This window comes from Scyliorhinus torazame, chromosome 4 (assembly GCF_047496885.1).
Source record: "Scyliorhinus torazame isolate Kashiwa2021f chromosome 4, sScyTor2.1, whole genome shotgun sequence".
In the NCBI taxonomy this organism is placed as follows: Eukaryota; Metazoa; Chordata; class Chondrichthyes; order Carcharhiniformes; family Scyliorhinidae; genus Scyliorhinus; species Scyliorhinus torazame.
In genome coordinates this window covers 118,540,443-118,562,228 of record NC_092710.1, presented here as the reverse complement: position 1 = coordinate 118,562,228, position 21,786 = coordinate 118,540,443, and the positions used below count along the sequence as shown (strand labels likewise).

The 21,786-nt window shown below is 45.9% G+C and overlaps 1 protein-coding gene across 1 annotated transcript in view; it reads left to right on the top strand.

Moving 5' to 3' along the window:
• The window catches only part of elp3 (elongator acetyltransferase complex subunit 3), a 178,182-nt gene that overhangs the window by 11,298 nt on the left and 145,098 nt on the right, over positions 1-21,786 (top strand). Inside the window, exons 2-4 of the mRNA XM_072498551.1 lie at positions 12,036-12,135; positions 16,934-17,072; positions 18,987-19,057. Coding sequence (XP_072354652.1) covers positions 12,036-12,135; positions 16,934-17,072; positions 18,987-19,057 — 310 coding nt within the window. The remainder of the gene's footprint in view (positions 1-12,035; positions 12,136-16,933; positions 17,073-18,986; positions 19,058-21,786) is intronic.

Below are 21,786 nucleotides of genomic sequence, written 5' to 3'. Positions count from 1 at the left end.
ATAGCATTTGCTTTCCTGAATGCCGCTGTACTTGCAAGTTTTTTTTTTTTAAACAAACAATTTTAATGAGGTACTTTTTGGCATTACAAACAACAACAGTATAAAAACAGCGTACAAAGGACAATAAACATAGTGCAAACACCGACACCCATCCCTCCAAGACCCGCCTATTTAACCCCCTATTCTACGCTATCCAAGCACCTCCCCCCACCCCCCCCCCCCACCCCATTCTACGCTATCCTAGCCCCCCCTCCACTGCTGACGATTAATTCTCTGCAAAGAAGTCGATGAATGATTGCCACCTCCAGGCAAACCCTAACACTGACCCTCTCAAGGCGAACTTAATCTTCTCCAGGCCGAGAAAGCTCGCCATGTCGGTTAACCAGGCCTCTGACTTCGGGGGCTTTGAGTCCCTCCAAGCTAATAATATCCGTCTCCGGGCTACCAGGGAGGCAAAGGCCAGAACATCTGCCTCTTTCTCCTCCTGGACTCCCGGATCTTCCGACTCCCCAAAAATCTGGACTCATTGCCACCCTTGTTTTCAATACTCTGGACATAACGTCTGCAATCCTCTGCCAATATCCCCGAGGTTTGGACACGCCCAGAACATGTGGACATGGTTTGCTGGTCCTCCCGCACATTTTACACATCTGTCCTCCACCCCAAAGAATCTACTCATCTGGGCCACTATCATATGGGCCCGGTGTACCACCTTGAATTGGATCAAGCTGAGCCTTGCGCATGTAGCGGTCGCGTTGACTCTGCTCAACGCGTCCGCCCATAAACCGTCCTCCATCTCTCCCCCCCCAAGCTCAGCTCCTCGGTCTGTGTCTCCGAGGGCAGTTTTGAGGGCAGCTCGGTTGCATTGTGGATAGCACAATTGCTTCACAACTCCAGGGTCCCAGGTTCGATTCCGGCTTGGGTCACTGTCTGTGCGGAGTCTGCACATCCTCCGTGTGTGCATTGGGTTTCCTCCGGGTGCTCCGGTTTCCTCCCACAGTCCAAAGATGTGCAGGTTAGGTGGATTGGCCATGATAAATTGCCCTTAGTGTCCAAAATTGTCCTTCGTGTTGGGTGGGGTTACTGGGTTATGGGGATAGGGTGGAGGTGTTGACCTTGGGTAGGGTGCTCTTTCCAAGAGCCGGTGCAGACTCGATGGGCTGAATGGCCTCCTTCTGCACTGTAAATTCTATGATAAATTAGTTCTTTGTAGATGCCCGAGACGTTCCCCTCTCCCACCCATCCCGCAGACACTACCCTATCCTGGATCCCCCTTAGTGGCAGGAGTGGGAAGGATGATACCTGCCTGCGCAGAAAGTCCCGCACCTGAAATATCTGAAGTCATTCCCTCTTGCCAACCCAAACTTCTCCTCCAGCGCCCTCAAGCTAGGGAAGCTCCCTTCCAGGAACAGGTCCCCCATCCTCTCAATTCCCGCCCTTCGCCATAGTCGAAACCCCCATCCAGGCTCCCTGGGGCAAACCGGTGGTTGTCACATATTGGGAACCAAACCGATGCTCCCACTGCTCCAACGCACCTCCTCCACTGACCCCAGATCCTCAAGGCCGCCACCACCATGGGGCTGGTGGAATAACTCGCCGGCGGGAACGGCAGAGGTGCCGTTATCAACGCTCCCAAGCTGGTGCCCCTACATGAAGCTGCCTCCATCCGCTCCCAAACCGACCCCGTCCCCACCACCCACTTCCTTATCATAGCAATATTAGCCGCCCAGTAGTAATTACTGAAGTTTGGCAGGACAAGCCCCCCCTCCCCCCGATTCCTCTCGAGCATCGCCTTCTTCACCCGCGGGGACTTACCCGCCCAGACAAAGACCGAAATGATTTTATCAATCCTCTTAAAAAAGGACCGCGGGATGAAAATTGGGAGGCATCGGAATACAAATAGAAATCTCGGTAGGACTGTCACCTTAACCGTGCACCCTCCCAGCCAGTGACAGCGGTAGCGCATCCCATCTCCGAAACTCGCCCCTCATCTGCTCGACCAACCGTGACAAGTTCAACTTGTGTAACCGGCCCCAGTCGCATGCCACTTGTATCCCTAGGTACCTAAAACTGTCCCCATCTAACCTAAACGGTAGCTCCCCCAGCCGACCCTCCTGACCCCTCGCCTGGACTACAAACATCTTGCTCTTTGTCATATTCAGTTTATATCCCGAAAACCGGCCAAATTCCCCCAAAGTCGCCATGATCTCACCCATCCCTGCGCCTGTATCTACCCCATAATCACATTGACCAGCCTTCTTATATTGGCCACCAATTGCCTGCCCTTGACAAACTCAGTTTGATTCTCAATAATCACATCCGGCACACAGTCTTCAATCCTGGAGGGCAAAACTTTCGCCAGCAGCTTGGCGTCCACATTAAGCAGTGAGATCGGCTTATATGACCTGCACAGCTCCGGGTTCTTGTCCCGCTTCAATATTAACGAAATAGTGGCCCGTGACATCGTCGGGGGCAGCACCCCTCTATCCCTCACCTCATTAAAAACCTTGACCAGCAACGGCCCTAATATCCCCGAGAATTTCTTGTAGAATTCCACCGGATGTCCGTCCGGCCCCGGGGCCTTACCAGACTGCATTGCCTTCAAGCCCTCAGCTATTTCTTCGGCCCTGATCGGGGCCCCCAGCCCATCCACCAGCTCCCTGCCCACCCTTGGGAAGGTCAGTCCGTCCAAAAAGCGTCTCATCCCCTCTGGCCCCATGGGGGGTTCCGAGCAATAGAGTCTGCTGTAAAAGTCCCTGAACGCCCCGTTTAGCCCAGCCGACTCCCCTGATGAATGTGATATAAAATAGTTAATTTAGAGATACTAGTTAATGTAATGTAGAAATAAGCCACTTTGATTCTGGCAGTTAGGGACAAAGGGATTTGAGACTGCATGGAAAAAGCAGGAAGAGGTGTGTCTATGAGAGTGATGCTGCATTGATAGGGGCCAGAGAAAGGGATTGGAAGTGAGCCAATCAGAATAGATCAAACAGGTCAGGAGGGATATAGGCTGACCTATGGGCGTCGAGTATGTGAAACTTGATGCCATTTGAATTGATTTGCAGAGATCCCTTTGTTTCTTTGTTCATTCGCTTTCTGGGATATAGGAAACTGGATGTCTCTTATGTTTCTATGAAATGAATCAAGCTTGCAAGCTAAATAAATAACTTCTTTTTACGTGCAAATCCATCTCAACTTTTATTGAGGCCAGACTGACAGAGAAAGAAATTTGGGAATCAACACCCCATCAACAACCAAATTCCCATCCCCATCAACCACCCTTCCTATTTCCCTGGCCACCTCCCTCTTCCTAAGCTGCTGTGCCAGCATTCTGCTGGTCTTCTTCCCATGTTCATAAAATGCCCCCCCTCGCCTTTATAAGCTGCTCTACTGCCTTGCCTGTGGACAACACTCTGAACTCAGCCTGCAGCCTCCGACCCCCGGGGTCGCCGCACACATTCTATCTATCTGTAGGATCTCCTCAACTAGTCGGTCCGTCTTTGCCCTATTCGCCCTGTCCCTATGAGCCCCGATCGAAATCAGCTCCCCTCTCACCACTGCCTTCAGCACCTCCCAGACTACCGCTGCTGAGACCTCCCCCGTGTCATTAGCCTACAGGTAATTCTGCATGCACTTCCTCAGCCTCTCACACACCGCCTCGTCCGCCAACAAGCCCTCGTCCAATCTCCATTGCAGGCGCTGGAAGCTCGCCTCACTAACCTGCAGTTCCACCCAATGTGGGGCATAATCCGAAATAGTGATGGCTGAATACCCAGTGTCCACCACCCCCGCCAGCAAATCCCTGCTCAGAATGAAAAAATCAATCCGGGAGTAAACCTTATGCACATGCAAATAAAAAGAAAACTCCCTCCCCGTCGGCTGCCTAAACCTCTTTGGGTCGATCCCCCTCATCTGCTCCACAAACCCTATCAGTTCCTTTGCCATTGCTGGCAACCTCCCAGTTTTCGAACACGACCGGCCCAGGACGGGGTCAATGACCATATTAAAATCCCCTCCCATCACCAACTTGTGAGAGTCCAGGTCAGGTATCTTCCCTAGTACCCTCTTTATGAATTCTACATCATCCCAGTTTGGCGCGTAAACGTTAACCAAGACTACCTTCCTCCACTCCAGCTTGTTAAACGTTTTAGTTACCGTTGTATGAAGAGTCAGAAGTCCTGTTCCTTCTCAGCAAACACCCTTTTATTTCACTTCCACAGCCTCTGCACAAAACTCCAACAACACCACCTGACCCAAGGGCCACCTGAAGCCCCTTTACATATCAGTGTCAATCATTGGATACTTAACAAATGAGACAACTAATTGCAATGTCTCTTAATGCATTACTTAACTCTTAACCCATTACTTAACAGTCTCTCCTTCCTTGGAGAAAACAAATTTTAAAAACTCAAAAACACATACGCAATTTCCGTATGAAAAAAAAAAAATCACAGAAACAGGCGCCCTTCATTAACAATATCCAAAAGTTACATTTCTGTCAATATCGGAGATATGTAAAAGGCCATATCCACCGCCTCTACAAAGCTTAACGTCTCAGCAGCCAAAGTGCTTTCGACCACTTTCCTTATTTTCTTTGTTTCCCCACACAAGAGGACAACATTTACCATTATTCCCCAAAGGAAAATTATAAAACCTCCTGTGCTTGATTTGCATAGGACGCATCACTATAAACTATGAATTTCAAGTGCCTACGGTCACCTAAAACCTGGAACCTCAAAACACACTCCCGCATTTTTTTATTTTTTTTATTAGTTTAGCCAAATGCTTTAGTTGCTCTTATTATGTCTTCCACTTTGGGATCATTCATTTTTGTACTCAACTCTAAGACATCAAAACTCATGTCCGGTCTAGTCTGTCTAACCAATTCAGTTGCCCAATTAAACATTGCAGTTGATCTTTTTCCTTCTTTGAAACCTTGCATGTTTTTGTGAAAACCCGGCCACGAATAATTGCTATTGGGCTGATGCTTTCCAAATAAGATTGCTGACATAAAGTTGGCCCTAACTTAGTCTGTCCGATTTCCAGTCCAATATATTTAAATGCACCGGAAGCCTGACTTCCGACCCTGAATTCTTTCCTCAAACCAGAGATTACACAAGCTTCAAAATCACTAGTTCCACCCCACAAAAATTATTTGACATGCATCATAAAGATGCTAGAAAGGTTCCCTTTATAGTGCCAGTAAAACATTACCGGATCTACTTTCAACTGGTAACAGCCTAACTTTAACAAGAAGGCAGCTTTCATATCTATAGATTTGCATTCCTTTGCCTTTGTGGCCAAAAGAAGATCTTTAAAATTAACCTTTCCTGCTGTAGGTGAATCTACCCTTAAATCCTGATCTTCTAAGTTTTCTTCAAATCCCCTCGCCACAAGCCTGGCCTTTGCCTTATAAGTTCCATCCGGAAGAACCTTTTCCGTGCAAATCCATCTGTGGGATAGAGCTCTTTGTCCCCTATCCGGTACTTCCATGTATACCCCAAATTCACTCCAATTATGCAGTTCTTGCTGTTTAGCATCTTTGATAACTTTTCATATAATTTATTGGAAGCCACCAAAATCTCACCTGCATGTAGGCTTCTACTCCTATTAGTATTCGTAGTTTTACTCATGTTCCGAGACCTTGATAAACTACGTCCCCTCTCCCGCCTGGTAACTTGTTCTATACTGCTACTGCTTGATCTTTCCTATCTGCTGTGGGATGTCCTTTCAAAATTCTCGACCTTTTCCTGCGGACCTGTTCACTAACCGATGTACTATCTGAACTGGCACTGCATTTCTGTGACCTCCATTATTTTGAACTTCGTGTTCCCAATCCATTGTCTTAACTCCCTCCCCTGAATGCTGTACATTCAACCAATGTTTATACTTTCCAGTGGCCTTCCCTGCTCTAATAACAGTTGCATCCTTCCATTGATTAGGCCCTTCAGGCAAGTATGTCACCTTTGTACCAACTTTTGGTAGTTGTCCTTTTGGAAAAATGGCCTTATCCCAGATCTTAAGGTCCACAGCCACAATGTCGTTAAAATCCCTGGCCAAAGGTAGGGTTACTATCGGTCGTGCTGGTGTCCTTCTGTACTTCCTACAAACTTCACAGCAATCACTAACCTGTTCTATCAGTTTAGTATAGTCTTCATCCCTTATCCCTGCATCCTTTAATACATTTTTCAGCCTCCAAGGAGACGGATGTGCAAACTGCCTATGCAGTTTTAATACAACAAGCTTATCAGTGAAAGTCCCATTTTCAACTGCCATTAACACATCCTTAACCACTCTACTTGAAATATTATTTGTCAGTAATGGAATACAATAGTGTCCTGACTATGTAAATTATAAGTCCACCATCTTTCCAAAAACTATTGCCGTATCCTGTTCCATATCCAGTTTCATGTGTGCTTTCTTCATCGACGGTCTGCTCAGAAGCAATGGTATCTCACTTGATACAACATCTGTGCTAATGAAATGATTCACTCCGACATATTGCAAGGGATCACCACTCTTTTCAGCGACTTCAGAGTATTATCATCCCCAAACCTGAAACTTGTGGAACTTTCAAATTCCTTAACCTTGTTATGACTTTCAGCATTCAAGGAGTCCAGGTAACATTTTAACCAGTCAATTCCACACATAGTAGATGTGCAGCCACTGTCCAATACAGCACAATTGAAGGATTCTGCAATCAACACCCTCATTACCGGCGTAAAACCGCTTGTTAATAGGACAATGTCTTCTCTCTGAACACTATCTTTTTCCTCTTCTGACTCTTCCGTGTCATGTGTCGCTTCAAACACTATCAGAACGTTTTGGACAGTTGAAGACATAATGGTATTGAGAGTCACATCGAAAACATCGATTTAGCATGCCCCGTGCATTTCTGGGGTTCATCTTCCTATTGTAAGTTCTAACTGGGTTTCTGTCTTCATAATTTCCTTGTCTCGATCTCCTTCTATAGTCCTGGGCCCTGTTCGTAGCCTTACAATTTTGCCATCCTGTTAGTAGTGTATCTTCCATATTCTGCTTTATAGCAGGCTGACCTATTTGAGTCATTAGAGCCATCGGAATCGAATGTTTCCCCAGAAACGTCTTTAAAGCTTTTGTCATCTGATCGAATAAGGTATCCTCATCCTGTTGCTAACTTTGCCTTAGTTTAATTGTTCTGTTTTATCACCTTTGCTCTTGAATCGCCAGGTATCTTTATGATACCGCTACGTGGTTCAAGTCTGAGTAATGATCAATAATCCAATACACCGCTTAGTAAGGTTTAAATCAAAGCACATTTATTATATACAGCAATCAATACTCATGTACAAATTCTACGTCTAAGCTACTTCTACAGCTAACAGGCCAACACTTAACTTGGAACTGGCCCACCAGGTCAGGGAAACGAATGGCCTTTCGTTCGGGTTCTGAGCCTGCGGGATTCAAAGTTGGTACAGATTGGTAGCTAGGAGCACCTATCTCGTAGCGAGCGTTGAAGTAAGACTTACAGTTTTGAGCGGCTGTTGAAGAGTGAAGAGCGAGTGAAGAGAGCTGGAAGAGGTTGAAGAGAGAGCGCCTTGAACTTGGGGCTCAATTCTTATAGTCCCCAGGGGCTTCCCGCCTTTCAGGGCGGACCCTGTACCTGGTCCCAAGTGATTGGACTTTGTCCCAATCACTTGGTTCGATTTTCTCCAATGCTGGAGCAGTTCCCTGATGGATGGGCGGTCTTGAGGTGGTCGTTCATCTCCTTTTATGTAGGCGTCTGGCGCCGAAGAGTCTGGTTTTGCTTGATGTGTCTAAATGTTGCTCATTGTTCCCGGGGATTGCTCATTAGTATGCAGATGGCTGGTGTTTTGTTATGCTGATGGTTGCTGGTATCGATCTTGTCTGGCCTTTCCAGAGGTAAATACACAGTCAGCCTGCAGCTGCTCGTTTTTGTCCTGTTGGCTGACTTTCCCATCAGCCTTTGCTGTTCGCCATTTTGAATTGGGAGTTGGCCATTTTAAGTGGCTACAATCCATAAACTGAACTCCTGTCAAAACCAAGAGCCTATCCATGTTGCTCACTCTAGCACAGTCAAGTAATTTAAAGGCCAACACAGACTGTGGAAATTCCAAGTTGTGTTTCTGCAGCCTTTTATATAGCCTGCCAAATTCCATTATATAGTCTTCCATGGAGAATTCCTCTATTTTCCGGAACTTATCAAATTCCGACCATGCTTCATACGCACTTAACAAGTCATCTTTCTTGTAAATCATATCCATATATTGTAATAGAGTCCCCAGACCTTCTTCTGAGTCTAACTCTTCCAATTCCAGCTCAGAAAGCACTTTGTTTCTGATTTTACTGTCATAAGGTAGAGAAAGAGCCAATGCCATACCTTGTTTTCTCTTTCCCAAGGCAGTTACTTTAGTCCACATAACAACTGCACTTCTCCATGGGTCGTACGATTCCCTTTCAGAAAATAAGGGGGGATAGTCATATCCAGCCATCTTTATCCTGGGTTCAGCCATGTATCTTTTCTTTCTTCTTCTCACTCGCTCCTTGGTTTGATCAGGAAAAGTTGTATCTTTCAAACCTTCACATTTTCACAGCAACCATTCTCTGCTACCATTGTTAAACGTTTTAGTTACCGTTGTATGAAGAGTCCGAAGTCCTGTTCCTTCTCAGCAAACACCATTTATTTCACTTCGACAGCCTCTGCACAAAACTCCAACAACACACCACCTGACCCAAGGGCCACTTGAAGCCCCTTTACATATCAGTGTCAATCATTGGATACTTAACATAAATGAGACAACTAATTGCAATGTCTCTTAATGCATTACTTAACTCTTAACCCATTACTTAACACAGCTTACCGGTCACCATGACATAATGGCCCCCCCGTCCAAGACTATACTGCCCACCTGGAATTGCACCCGCTTATTGATTAAAATCGCCACCTCTCTAGTCTTGGTGTCCAGCCCCGAATGAAAGACCTGACTGACCCAACCCTTTCTTAGCCTGACTTGATCTGCCACTTTCAGGTGTGGCTCCTGCAACATCACCATGTCCGCCCTTCAGCGCCCTCAGATGCGCGAACATCTTGACCGACCCATTCAGCCCTCTAACATTCAAGGTGATCAGATTGTTTGGGGGGCACCGCGCCCTCCCCCTGATCAGCCATCCCCTTTCCTGGGCCCGTCCCCAGCCCTTGCGTCGCACCTTCATCGGCCCGCCTCTTGGCAGCACCCACCCCCGACTTCCTCTCTGTCCCAAAACCTAAGTCCCTCCCTCGTCAGCAGCGTAACTCTTTCCCCCCCCCATCAACACCACTTTGTAACCTAACCCCTGCCATATATTAATCATATGCACACACCCCCACTGTGCTTCCGTAGACTAGCTCACCCAAGCTAGCCTGGTGACCCTCGCCTCCGGCGCCAAAAAGTCTCCCACCTATTGTTCCCTACTCCCCTCCCACCCCGCCCATCGAAACCATTTCCCTCCTCAAACCGAGACGGAACAATCACCCAATTACCATAGGAGACAACCCAAAACGAAAAACCCACAAAGAACCCCCCCCCCCCAATAGTGCAAATCAAAGTAATAAAAAAGTAAAAAGCCTCCACCAGCCATCCCCACCAAAACACCGAAAATCCATAGAAACCGAATAACTTTTACTTCCCCATCTTCACCCAAACTTAAAAGCAGAAGAAAAACGACAATCAAAACGTATAAACATCACTCGGAAAAGTTACAACTTAAAACAAAAAGTTCTCAGTTCAGCACCAGCCCTTTCTTCTTGGCAAAGTCCATCGCGTCTTCGGGCTGTGGTGCTGGTCCCCGTGCGTAACCCACAGACGCGCCGGGTAAAGCAGCCCAAATTTCACCTTCTTCTTAAACAGGATCGCCTTCACTTGCTTGAAGCCTGCCCTCCTACTGGCCACCTCCACACTCCGGTCCTGATAGACACGCAATATGCTATTGTCCCATTTGCAGCTCCTAGTCCGCTTGACCCACTGGAGAACACACTCCTTATCCAAAATCTTTGGAACCGGACCACCATCGCCCTTGGGGGTCCCCGGCTGCGGTTTCCTCGCCAGCGTCCTGTACGCCCTGTCCACCTCCAACGGTCGGGGAAAAGCCCCCTCCCCCAGAAGCTTCTGGAACATACTCGCCACAAACACGCCAGCATCAACCACGAAAATAGGGCAGCATGGTAGCATAGTGGTTAGCACAATTGCTTCACAGCTCCAGGGTTCCAAGTTCGATTCCTGGCTGGGTCACTGTCTGTGCGGAGTCTGCACGTTCTCCCCGTGTCTGCGTGGGTTTCCTCCGGGTGCTCCGGTTTCCTCCCACAGTCCAAAGATGTGCAGGTTAGGTGGATTGGCCATAATAAATTGCCCTTAGTGTCCAAAATTGCCCTTAGTGTCCAAAATTGCCCTTAGTGTTGGTTGAGTGGGGTTACTGGGTTATGGGGCTAGGGTGGTGTGGGCTTGAGTAGGGTGCTCTTTCCAAGAGCCAGTGCAGACTCGATGGGCTGAATGGCATCCTTCTGCCCTGTAAATTCTATGATCAGCCCCTTCAGGGAGACCGACAATTCTTAAGTTCTGCCGGCGAGCTCTGTTCTCCAGATCTTCCACCTTCTCCAGCAGCCTCTCTTGCTGATCCTTCAACATCCCCACCTCCAGTTCAACCACCGTTTGGTGCTCCTCCTGGTCCGCCAACGCTTTCTCCAATTTCTGAATCGTCCGATCCTGGGCATCCAACCTGCGCTCCAGCCGATCGATCGACTCCTTTATCGGGTCAAGACAGTCCCGTTTCTGTCTGGCAAAGCCCTCCTGGATGACCTGCATCAGCTCCTCAGTCAATGGCTGGGCTGTCGCAGCAGGGGTCCGAACATCAGCCATGTTGTCTTCAGCTGCCACTTCCACCCAGCCCTTGCTTATCCTTTTATTTCATCCTTTTCGGTCCCTTGGGGTTCTCCGTTCCATGCACCACTGTGCATTCAGAGCCTAATTGTCTGCGCCTTCAAAGCCAAAACTCAAAACCACGAAAAAGTCGGGGAAAAAGGTCAAAGTCCAGCCAGAGCGGGAGCCACCAAACGTGCGACTTACTCCCTCATAGCCACCACCGGAAGTCCACTGTACTTGCAAGTTAACTGTGCATCCCATCTCCAGCCTTGCCTAAACTTATAGAATCATAGAATCCCTATGATCCCTGTGCAGAAGGAGGTAATTCGGCCCAATGTGTCTGCAACAACCCCCCGAAAGAGTGCCCTACCTAGGCCCACTCCCCCTCCCTATCCCTGTAACCCCACTTAACCTTTGGACACTAAGAGCAATTTAGAATAGCTAATCCATCTAATCTGCACATTTTTGGACTATTGAGGGGAAACCGGAGCACCCAGAGGAAACCCACACAGACACAGGAAGAATGTGCAAACTCCACCCAGAATCACAGAAATATACAGTGCAGAAAAGGCCCTTCGGCCCATCGAGTCTGCACCGCTGCATGAAAGGCACCTGATTTACCAATCCTAATCCCATTTCCCAGCACTTGGCTTCAATCATCCAAGTTCGGAATCAAACCCAGTCCGTGGCACTGTATGCATCAAATCCTGCTCACAAGTCATCCTTATGATTGCTGACGTTGGCTCCCAGCCCACCAAATTCTCAACTTCAAGTTCAAACCATGTCTTACTCCTCCCTATTTCTATAACCTCATCCACTCCTACAATCTCTCCAAACAAACTCTCTTTCTCTGGCTCAGTTCCTCATGCCACCCCACCCCAATTCCCTTCACCTCTCCATTGACAACCATATCTTCAGCCTCAGGCCCTGGAATTTCCTCCCGAAAGCTTTCTGCCTCTCTACTTCTATCTCCTCCTGAAGTCCCATTTTTGACTGTGATTTTGGCCACCTGTCTGAGGAGTCATGTTTAGCTCGTGGTCCGTTCAGCCTTACTGTAGCTGTGTGAAATGCCTTGGCAAGTTCCTCCACATTAAAGTTGTTTCATAAAAGCAAGTGATTAATTGTTGACCTCTCTTACAGTGGAGTTCAGCCATGCTGAGCGGATGATGATGACAATTGCTGACGTCCTCAAGCAGCTGATTGAAGCACATGAGCAAGGGAAGGATGTCAACCTTAATAAGTAAGCATCTGTGCTAAACAATCTGCCAGATTTTTGATTTAATTGCAAAATGCTTGAGCAGTATGACGTAGCAGAACTCTGACATAGAACGGATCTGACTGGTTTGTTTAGCCAATTTGTAGGGGGGGGAGGAAAGGCCCGGATATCACCCCAGAAGTCTCCTGTCCCCTTTAGTCCCCCATTACTAGATTGAATTGGTACAAAGTGTTACTATTGTGAAGCTTTGGTTCTGCCAAAATGAGCTTGTACACAGCTCACTTGTAGCCTCTAGCAGTGGCAACAATAAAGTGCAAAATTCAGTCGAGCCTCATAGGAATAGGGGGTGACCATTGAGTTCCTCAAGCCTGTTTCATAATTGAATTGGCTCCTGTCTGATCTACAGCGTAACTTTGTTGATCTGCCTTAATTCCGTAATTCTTAATAGCTTGGCCAGCGATCCCAGGCTTGAAATTTTTAATTGATTCCTCGCCTTAAACTGTTTTTGGGTGAAAGAGTTCCAGATTTCCGCTACATTTTGTGAAGTTTTTCCTGATTTCTTGATGGCCTGGCTCTAATTTTGAGCTAATGCTCGACTCGCCCTACCAGAGGAAAGAGTTTGCCTCATCCACCATATCTCATCCTTTATCATTTTAATTCAATATCACAATTCAAATTATCCATCAGTTCAAATTTTCTGGCACAAAACTTCATTTGTGCTGTTATTTATGCTGCTCAATTAGAACAATTAGATCGTTCAATTGCAAAAAGAAATAGCTTTGAATTATTTGGTGTGAACTGTGACATGGATTCTTTCTGTTGGGGCTATCAATATCACCATGGAAACAAGAAAAGAACGACAATATGATTTTCTGCCAGGAGGTAGAGTAACAGGCTGCTCATGTCCAAGCTTTGCACTGATTCTATTAATTGCCCGGTTCCTCCCTTATGTAAACCTTTTAAATGTTGCTGTTTTTGTCTGATTTACTACTTGTTAAAGGTTCTATGCAAATACTGATTGCTGAAAAAACTGAGGCTGGATTTCAACCGTGCAGTGTTTTGGTTGTAAGTTGCAAAGTTCCGGAAGTGCCCATGTTCAGTTGCACATTTCGGCCAACAACACACCTTGCCCAAAAAAACATCGGCGTTCTGATCTCTGGAGCAGGCAGCATAGTCTGAGATGCTGTTGTTCAGTTCTGATCGCTGCTGCTGGATTCATAATTAGAGTAATATTGTTATTTCCAAGAATTGCCTGGTCTCAGATATACCCCTGTCAACCTCTCTCTCTCTCTCTCTCTCTCTCTCTCTCTCTCCTCTCCCCCCTCCCCCCCCCCCCACCCCCCCCGCCCCAGCCCATCCAAGATCAGTGTTCGAGAAGCTCCACAGAGAGCACTCCATTGATTGATTGATTTATTACCACATGTACTGAAGTACAGTAAAATTTATTTTTCTGTGGCCAAGGGAACATACAGAGTACATACATAGTAGACAAAAAGAATAATCGACCGAGTACATTGACAAATAGTACATCGACAAATAGTGATTGGTTACAAGGGCGGAACAAAGGCCAAACAAAGCAAATGCATAAGCAAGAGCAGCATAGGGCATCGTGAATAGTGTTCTTACAGGGAACAGATCAGTCCGAGGGGGAGTTGTTGAGGAGATTAGTAGCTGTGGGTAAGAAGCTGTTCCTATGTCTGGATGTGCGGGTCTTTAGACTTCTGTACCTTCTGCCTGATGGAAGTGTCTGGGTGGGAGGGGTCTCTGACAATGCTGTCTGCCTTCCTGAGGCAGCGGGAGGTGTAGACAGAATCAATGAGAGGGTGCCAAGCTTGTGTGATGCGTTGGGCTGAGTTCACCACACTCTGCAGTTTCTTGCGATTTTGGGCCGAGCAGTTGTCATACCAAGCTGTGATGCAGTCGGATAGGATGCTCTCTATGGCACATCTGTAGAAGTTTGTGAGGGTCGATGCAGACATGCCGAATTTCTTTAGCTTCTGTAGGAAGTATAGACGTTGCTGGGCTTCCTTGACTGTTGCAGCAGGACAGACTGTTGGTGATGGTGACCCCCATGAACTTAAAGCTATCGACCATCTCCACTTTGGAACCATTGATAAAGACGGGAGGGGGGGGGGTTGGTGTCGGGCTACGCTTCCTGAAGTCGTCGATGATCAGTTCCTTGGTCTTGCCGACATTTAGAGAGAGATTGTTTTCGGTACACCTTGCAACCAAGTGATCCATCTCCCTTCTGTAGTTTGATTCGTAGTTGTTTGAGATACGACCCACCACAGTCGTATCATCCACAAACGTATCGATCGAATTGGAGTTAAATCTTGCCACACAGTCGTGGGAGTACAGTAGAGGACTGAGCACACATCCTTTTTTTTAAATTTTAGAGTACCCAATTATTATTTTTTTCCAATTAAGGGGCAATTTAGCGTGGCCAATCCACCTAACCTGCACATCTTTGGGTTGTGGGGGTGAAACCCATGCAGACATGGGGAGAATGTGCAAACTCCGCACGCACAGTGACCCAGGGCCAGGATTTGAACCCGGGTCCTCAGCGCCGCAGTCGCAGTGCTATCCACTGCGCCTCATGCTGTCCCTCTGGTGTTGAGGAGTATTGTGGAGGAGGTGCTGTTACTCATCCTGACAGATTGCGGTCTGTTGGTGAGGAAGTCAAGGATCCAGCTGCACATGGAGGGCTCAAGTCCAAGATTGTAGAGTTTGGTTAGTAGTCTTATCGGGATAATGGTGTTGAAGGCAGAGCTGTAGTCTATGAACAGCAGTCTGACATAGGTGTCTTCGTTGTTGAGGTGATCGAGAATTGATTGTAGGGCCAAGGAGATAGCATCTGCTGTGGACCGGTTGCGGTGATAGGCAAACTGCAGTGGATCGAGACCGTCTGGGAGGTTGGCAGTGATCCGTCTCATGACTAGCCGCTCGAAGCATTTCATGATAACAAATGTCAGGGTCACCGATCAGTAGTCATTGAGGCAGGCTACCTTGTTCTTCTTTGGTACTGGTATTATGGTGGTCTTCTTGAAGGAGGTGGGGACCTCAGAGTGGAGGAGTGAGGCGTTGAAGATATTGTCGAATACAGTCGCCAGCTGGCCTGCACAGGCTCTGAGTGCTCGCCCAGGGACTGCGCGGGGCCCGTCACTTTCCGCAGATTCACTTTCAAGAAGGCAGCTCTTACTTCTGAGGCTGTAATTGTGGGTATGGGTGTGTCCAGGGCTGTTGGGGCAGGTGGCACTGATGTGTTGGCTGACTGTTCAAAGCGGGCACAGAACTTGTTCAGATCATCGGGTAGGGATGCTCCCGCCCCAGAGATTCCACCTGGCCTTGCTTTGTAGCCTGTGATCTTGTGTAGGCCCTGCCATTGTCGTCGTGGGTTAGTGTTGTTGGCCTGGGACTCTAGTTTGATGCGGTGTTGTCTTTTGCCGTCCCTGATGGCTTTCCATACGTCGTACCTGGATTTCTTATATAGGGCAGGGTCGCCAGACTTGAACGCCTCCGTCTGGGACTTCAGGGAGTGAACCCTTCGGTTACGCCAGGGTTTCGGATTGGGGAACACCCATATTGTCTTCTTTGGTACACAGTCCTCGACACACTTACTGATGATATCTGTGACGGTGGTTGCGCCCAGCTTAGCTGCCGCAGCCTTGAATATAGACCAGTCCACAGACACCATGCAGTCGCAGAGGATGTGCTCTGATGCCTCGGACCAGCACTGCACGATTTTCTTAACTGGTTCAGCACGCTTGAGTTGCTGTTTGTAAGCCAGAAATAGGAGTACCGACTTGTGGTCGGATTTGCCAAAGTGTGGTCGGGTAATGGAACGGTAGGCATCTTTGATGCTCGTGCAGCAGTGGTCCAGGGTATTTGCACCTCTGGTGGGGCAGGAGATATGTTGATGGAGTTTGGGTCAAATCCACCTGAGGTTGGCCTGGTTGAAGTCTCCAGCCACGATTGTCAGGGCTTCAGGGTGATTTGTTTCTTGGTTGTTGATGGTGGAGTGTAGTTTGGTAAGTGCTTTCTTCACTTCCACCTGGGGTACAAACTGCTGTACAAACACAGAAACATTGAAATGTTCAATTATCAAATGCATATTAGAATCATGAATGTACAGCCAAATTGCTAATTACTACTTGGAGTTGTATAGCAACAATTTACATTTAAATAGTGCCTTTAACGGAGGAAAATATCCCAAGACCCTTCACAGGAAGTAAGTTGGTCAAAAATAGACACCGAGCTACAGAAGGAGATTTTGGGAGAGGTGACCAAAAGCTTGTTCAGAGAGATAGGTTTGAAGGAGTGTACTGAAGGACGGGAGCGAGGCAGAGTGGGTGTGGGAGGGAATTCCAGACCTTGGGGCCTAGGTAGCTGAAGGACCGAATACCAGTAGTGGAGTGATTAAGATGGAGTGATTTCGGATTAAAATTGGGGATGCACAAGAAGCCAGAATTAGAAGAGGGCACAGATTTCGCAACCACAACTTTTGATACTGACAGCAGTTGGAGCAGGAAAAAAGTAAGTGTTAATGAAGAGGTCATTGAACAATGGACAGAAGATAGGCTCTGCCTTGGGCAGAAGGTTTTCCTCAGCAGCCATGGTTGACAAATTGCTTTGTGATGATGCTGGACTGTGAGCTGGTGTCCTGCAGTAAGTTAGAGACCCAGTCTGACGGTTTATGAATACCTAACTCGAGCTACTGAACATACATGGAATTGGCTGCTGCGATTTCAGTTTCCGATCTAATGTTTTAGTGCCATCAGTCTGTTAATGCTTTGACCTTCACTTTTTTATTTATTTTTAAAAGAGTAAAAACAAAGACCTCATCAAAGTACGGACTGACTTCCCAACCTCGCCTTGTGGACATCATCGCGGCTGTTCCCCCTCAGCACAGAAAGGTGCTGATACCAAAACTGAAAGCAAAACCCATCCGGACAGCCAGCGGGGTAAGAAGTGAAATACTATATACTGGACTGAAATAGATTTGTGGCTGATAAACACAGATAAACATGCAGAGACACATGCACAGTCAGCTACATGTGGCAAAGAGAAAGAATCCTATAGTTTGAGCGCACACTTAAACGGTTGAGGGATCTCACTTTAAGATTTTAATTTTGTTTAATTAATTAATTGTTTAATTGTGGAACTAAATCATGTTCTGAGTTTGTGTCGCTGATTGCTTTTCTCTATTACTTTGCAACCTGCAAACAAACCCCTCTGTGTCCCTATTACCTCAACATTTACCAGGAGGTTGGGAGGACTTCTGTCGAAGGGCTCAGGTCGGGTGTCTTTCCTGGAATGGGGGTCATTTGGCTGCTCTTCCCAGATGCAGCCTTTAAACGCTTTAAACAATCCATAATACCATAAGCAGAATAAGGCCACTCAGCCCATTGACTCTGCTCCGCCATTCAATCATGGCTGATATTTTCTCATCCCCATTCTCCTGCTTTCTCCCCATAACCCCTGATCCCCTTATTAATCAAGAACCTATCTATCTCTGTCTTAAAGACACTCAGTGAATTGGCCGCCACAGTCTTCTGCGGCAAAGAGTTCCACAGATTCACCACCCTCTAGCTGAAGAACCTTCTCCTCATCCCTGTTTTAAAGGATCGTACCTTTAGTCTGAGATGGTGTCCTCTGGTTCTAGTTTTTCCTACAAGTGGAAACATCCTCTCCACGTCCACTCTACCCAGGCCTCGCAGTATCTTGTAAGTTTCAATAAGATCCCCTCTCATCCTTCTAAACTCCAACGAGTACAGACCCAGAGTCCTCAAACGTTCCTCATACAACAAGTTCTTCATTCCAGGGATCATTCTTGTGAACCTCCTCTGGACCCTTTCCAAGGCCAGCACATCCTTCCTTAGATACGGGGCCCAAAATTGCTCACAATACTTCAAATGAGGTTTGACCAGAGCCTTATACAACCTCAGAAGTACATCCCTGGTCTTGTATTCTACCCCTCTTGACATGAATGCTAACATTGCATTTGCCTTCTAAACTGCCGACTGAACTTGCACATTAACCTTAAGCAAGTCAGTCAGTATCTCAAAAATACAGTTCTCTCATATAAAGTGAAAGTGTTCCCATCTGTACTCCTAAACCCTTATTGAAACCTGTTTGTATGCCTAGAAGGCTAAATGCTTTGAACTGCATTTTTTACATTCAATTTCACACACCATTGCCACTTAAAAGCTTTTTGAATGACAGGTCGATGCAGTTTCAAAGATGGAATTAAGATTATTTATTTGTACAGTTCTGCAGGGATCCATTAAGTCAGGGGAGCAGCTAGTTTTCTAACTGCTTTTTTTTCAAGTGTGTGTCTCTTTGTTCTCAAGTGCTCCTCACAAAGTGCAGGTCACACCTGCAGAGTTATATAATAAGCAACCATAATACTCCCTTTGAAACTATTGACCTGTCAATCAAAAAACCTTTAAGAGATGATGGGGTGAAACTGAATATAAAGAATGAAGCCTAAAGCATTTAGCCTTCTAGACATGCAAACAGGTTTCAATATTTTAAAGAGCAATGAAATTGACTATGCAAAAACCACTTCAAAAGTTTCCAACATTTAAAAGGGATTACTTTTACCTTCATCTCACAGATCTTTGAACGTAGCATACTGACAAACTGTTTAAAGGATTTAGGACTATAGATGGGAACATTTTCACGTTATTATGAGAGATCTTTATTTTTGAGATACTGACTGACTTTATAGGGTTTAGGGGTAAATCCAGGAAGAATTTCACCTTATTGTCAGAGAACTTTAATTTTTAGATACTGGCTGACTGTTTCAAGGGTGTAAAGGCTGCAGCTTGCTGCTACTGTTTATCGCTCACAGGCTATTTCTCCTCTGTCCATAGATTGCTGTGGTTGCAGTGATGTGTAAACCACACCGATGTCCTCACATCACCTTCACAGGAAACATTTGCGTGTAAGTCCTGATTCTTTTAACTAAATTTAAACATATTTTCTTTTTTATAAATATTTTTAATTGAGTTTTTTTCACTTACTTTTCAAACAGAAAATGCATCTGTACAATTGGTACAATACAGCACAATAGTTTCACCATATGAAAAAAAACAAGATTGAACCATCTAACCTAGCACTTCGACATAAGAAAAGAATAAAAAGATGAAGGGAAAAATAATAAAATAAAGAAAGAGGAAGAAGGTGATACACCCTCGCATAGGGACAATGCTGCATATTCTATGGAAAACCTTGTAGAAGTAAATCTAACATCACCGAACCTGTATATTTAAGATGGGGGCCCCATACATTTCAGAATAAGTCCGACTTAGATCAAAGTATACAAGTTAGAAATTCCATTGGAATACATTCCATAATAATTTTGTGCCAATTATGTACAGAAGGTGACTTGTCATTGATCTAAGAATGCAAAATATTTTTCCATGCTCAAAATGTTAGAATATTATACAACCTTTTCTCGTTTTCACCAATCATTGTCTGGAAGCCCCAGAATCAAAAACACAGGATCCATATCCAAGGTCATATTAAATATTTTTTCCAGCTCTTTAAGTATGCCTGACCAATAGTTTTTTATTTTTACACAAAACCAGAGACAGTAAGTATTGCCCCCTATTGTAATTCCACACATAAGGCACAGTGGAGATATGGCAGGGTCCATCTTATACCTTAAACCTGGTGCCATATGCAAACTATGCAGAATTTATAGTTGAATTGCCTTTACTCTATTACAGACAGAATTTTTATTTACATCCTCCCAGATGTTGCCCCCAGATCTCTTCTTCAATATTCTCCATGAGATCCCTTTCCCAAAAACTCTTGCATATTTGTATTGGTTCTAGAACATAAAGTGTCACAATACATACAAATTAATCCTTTTGGATCCATGAGCAGTAATATTTTTCTACAGAGAAATCCTGGGATTAAGATGCCAGATTGTAAGAATAAAGTCTCTCTAAGTTGTAAATATCTTAAAAAAAAGAATGTCTGAGGATATCACATTGCTTTAAAAAAAAATTAATTGAGAGTACCCAATTCATTTTTCCAATTACGGGGCAATTTAGTGTGGCCAATCCTCCTACCTTGCACATCTTTGGGAAACCCACACAAACACGGGGAGAATGTGCAAACTCAACATGGACAGTGACCCAGAGCCGGGATCAAACCTGGGAGCTCGGTGCCGTGAGGCAGCAGTGCTAACCACTGCACCACCGTGTTACCCAGGGATATCACATTGCTGACAACAGTTGATCAAAAGATCTTGATGGATCCCCTTGAAACAGATCCACCAATCTTGAGTCCCCTATCACTCCAGGGGCAGGATAGCCTGGTCTCCTCTTGGCAGCCAGGGAGGTGGCACGCCATTCGCTGATAGCGGAATTCTCTGCTCCTGCCGCATGTCAATGAAATTTCCCATTGAAACTACCCCACGCTGCTGGAAACCTGCGGGCGGGGGTGAGCTGCTGGCTGGACCAGAGAATCCCGCCGCCAGCGAATGGCCAGAGAATTCCAGCCCAGGTTCATAAGACCTGGAAGGAAGCCAGGGTTTCCCTGTATAGGAATGAGAGCAGAAGTTAACCGAGATCTTCCCTCCAAATCACAAACCATCTTCCAAGCTCTGAGTGTGAATAATTATTAGATTGTCACAATTGTCTGGTACTGTCTTAAAATCTCTAAGAAACAAAAACGTTTATAAAAATATTTAATCTGACAGGCCTCAATATCAAGCCAAATGGAAGTGGGGTCCCTCCATAAACATTCCTATATAAATCTGAGAGGCAAGCTGGTATAATTTTATATTAGGCATATCGCCTGCTTTTAACCTTGGAAGTTGCAATTTGGCCACTTTTAAGTGAGGTCCCTTTTTGTTCCATATAAAGCAGCTAAACTCCCTATTGATTTCCTTCAGGACCTTAGCCGAAAGTAAAATATACCTATAGAAGGTAAATACATTCGTCTTAATCAATGCTATCCTTACTGCTGCCTCACGTTGTCGAAGACCCAGGTCCTATCTCGGCCCCAGGTCACTGTCCGTGTGAAATTTCCACATTCTCCCCATGTCTGTATGGCTGTCACCCCGCAACCCAAAGAAGTGCAGGGTAGGTGGATTGACCACGCTAAATTTCCCCTTAATTGGAGAATAATTTGCCATGATACAGGCAAAGAGGTCCAACGATGCAGATCACACTTCGTGAATGTGAGTGATGGGGAAAAATGTGCCTTGTGTCGGCTGACCAAATGAAGGGGCACTGAAAATACCTAAATAAGTTAAACCGGAAGGGGACCATCTAAAGGGGAAGAGGAGGGGGATGCCCTCCAAATCTTTCTAAAGGCATAGCCTCAGACTTTGCAAAATTTATTACATAATCTGAGAAAAAAATAAACCGATTTTATAATATCAATAAAAGCAGGAACAGAAATTTGAGGCTTAGACAAGAATAGTTTTTGTCTAAATCAGCATGCTGTTTTCCACTGATAGCTAAACCCCAAATTCCGAAGAGTTCTGTTTAATTGCCTCAGCTAAAGGCTCTATAGCAATTGAAAACAACAACGGGGATAGAGGTTATAAAGCACCTGTGCCTATTTAATAAAGTCCCCTGCCCCCCCCCCCCATTCCAAATTTATCTAATGTATAAAATAAATAATTCCATTCCTCCCAATCAGATGCTTTCCCTG